The 1,276-nt window shown below is 51.8% G+C and overlaps 1 protein-coding gene across 1 annotated transcript; it reads right to left on the bottom strand.

Annotated features, from left to right (window-relative positions):
- Window positions 1–273: 273 nt before the first annotated feature.
- CUNH21orf62 (chromosome unknown C21orf62 homolog) lies at window positions 274–939 on the bottom strand. Its single transcript, XM_035444102.1, has one exon. It carries the CDS (start codon window positions 910–912, stop codon window positions 274–276), a length of 639 nt encoding a protein of 212 aa, XP_035299993.1. The 5' UTR covers window positions 913–939.
- Window positions 940–1,276: the final 337 nt, after the last annotated feature.

Here is a 1,276-nt window from a genome sequence, read left to right as displayed (position 1 = left end):
CTCCCTCCCCTTCTAACCTGGCATTGCTCCACAGGCTGCCTGTTGCAAACACCGCGCTACTAGCTGGTCCTCAGGACGTATCTCAGGAGTCCAACAGCCCCTGGCATTGGAAGTAGAACAGAGGGGACTGGCTGCTCTTAGGTGCAGCTCGGTTGTAAATGGAGGCTGAGAAAAGGAATAGGGACACCTGTCTCGTGGCCTTACTCCCAGATTCCTTGTTCAAATGGGCCATCATTTTCTTTTTCAGAGTTCCTGGTGGATGGACACAGGTTGCTAGTAAATGATGGTGACAACACAGCTTTTGTTGTTTGGAATTGGGGATGTTTTAAAGTAGGGAAAATCAGGAAAGTCCCTGGTGAGGCTAGAAACGTTATCAATGCTGTATGACTTTAAAGATGAGTCCCTGTTGAAAAGAGCCATATCTAAGAATGAGATAAACATACATGTTTGCCAGCCTTTGTACGAGGACCTGCTGTCCCTTCTGCTGGGGACGAGCAAGCTCTGCTCCCGGAAGGGACGCTTGGCCTCAGCACTGATTCGAAGCCTCTGCAGCCCACAGATAGCCAGGTACTTTGTGGGGAGAGTGTAGGAGCCACACAAGGAAAGCTTCAGGTCCTGGACCAGAGTGAATTCCAGCAGCTGGCCCAGTGTGGATGCATCCGTGAACCAGATGGTCAGGTGGTCATACCTGGTTTGCTCCATGGCAAAAGGCAGGACAGATTTACAGCTGCACATCAAGCTGGCCAAACTGTAGTCACAGTCTCTGACGCCAACAGGGCAGCTGCAGTTGCGAATGGTATTTCCCTTTGTGAAAATCAGGGTGCTGCTGTTCTGACCTTTTGTGAAGTGGCCCAGTGCAAAGATGCCTAGCTCTCCGAGCAGAAGCAGGCAGAGGCTGGCAGGAGGTGTCATTCTTGTCCGGCATGGACTGGGGCGTTCCTGTTTCCCCTCGTGAGGCAGTTCAGTCGAAATCACCTGAAAGGAAACCTGATGCTTTACTCTCACAGCCTGCTTAGAAGTGCACGCCCTGCTGGAAAACCACCCCAAAACACCAAAACTGCTGTGTGCAGTTCTGATTGGAACTGTGCAGGCCGCAGGACTTCTGCACTCTGTTGAGGCATAAAACTCCCAGTGATAGGTGCTGACAGCAAGACTAACATGCCAGGGAGCTGGGTTGATGTCAGCAACGGGGCTGCCACATCCCGTCTACTTCAGTAAGCACACCCTGCCAGCATCCAGTTTCTGCCTACCTGTACTTGCATAGCCCAAAGCAAGC

The sequence above is a fragment of the Cricetulus griseus genome, chromosome 4 (assembly GCF_003668045.3).
Source record: "Cricetulus griseus strain 17A/GY chromosome 4, alternate assembly CriGri-PICRH-1.0, whole genome shotgun sequence".
Classification (NCBI taxonomy): Eukaryota; Metazoa; Chordata; class Mammalia; order Rodentia; family Cricetidae; genus Cricetulus; species Cricetulus griseus.
The sequence above is the reverse complement of the archived record's forward strand: the minus strand, read 5'-3'. Positions and strand labels throughout refer to the sequence as shown.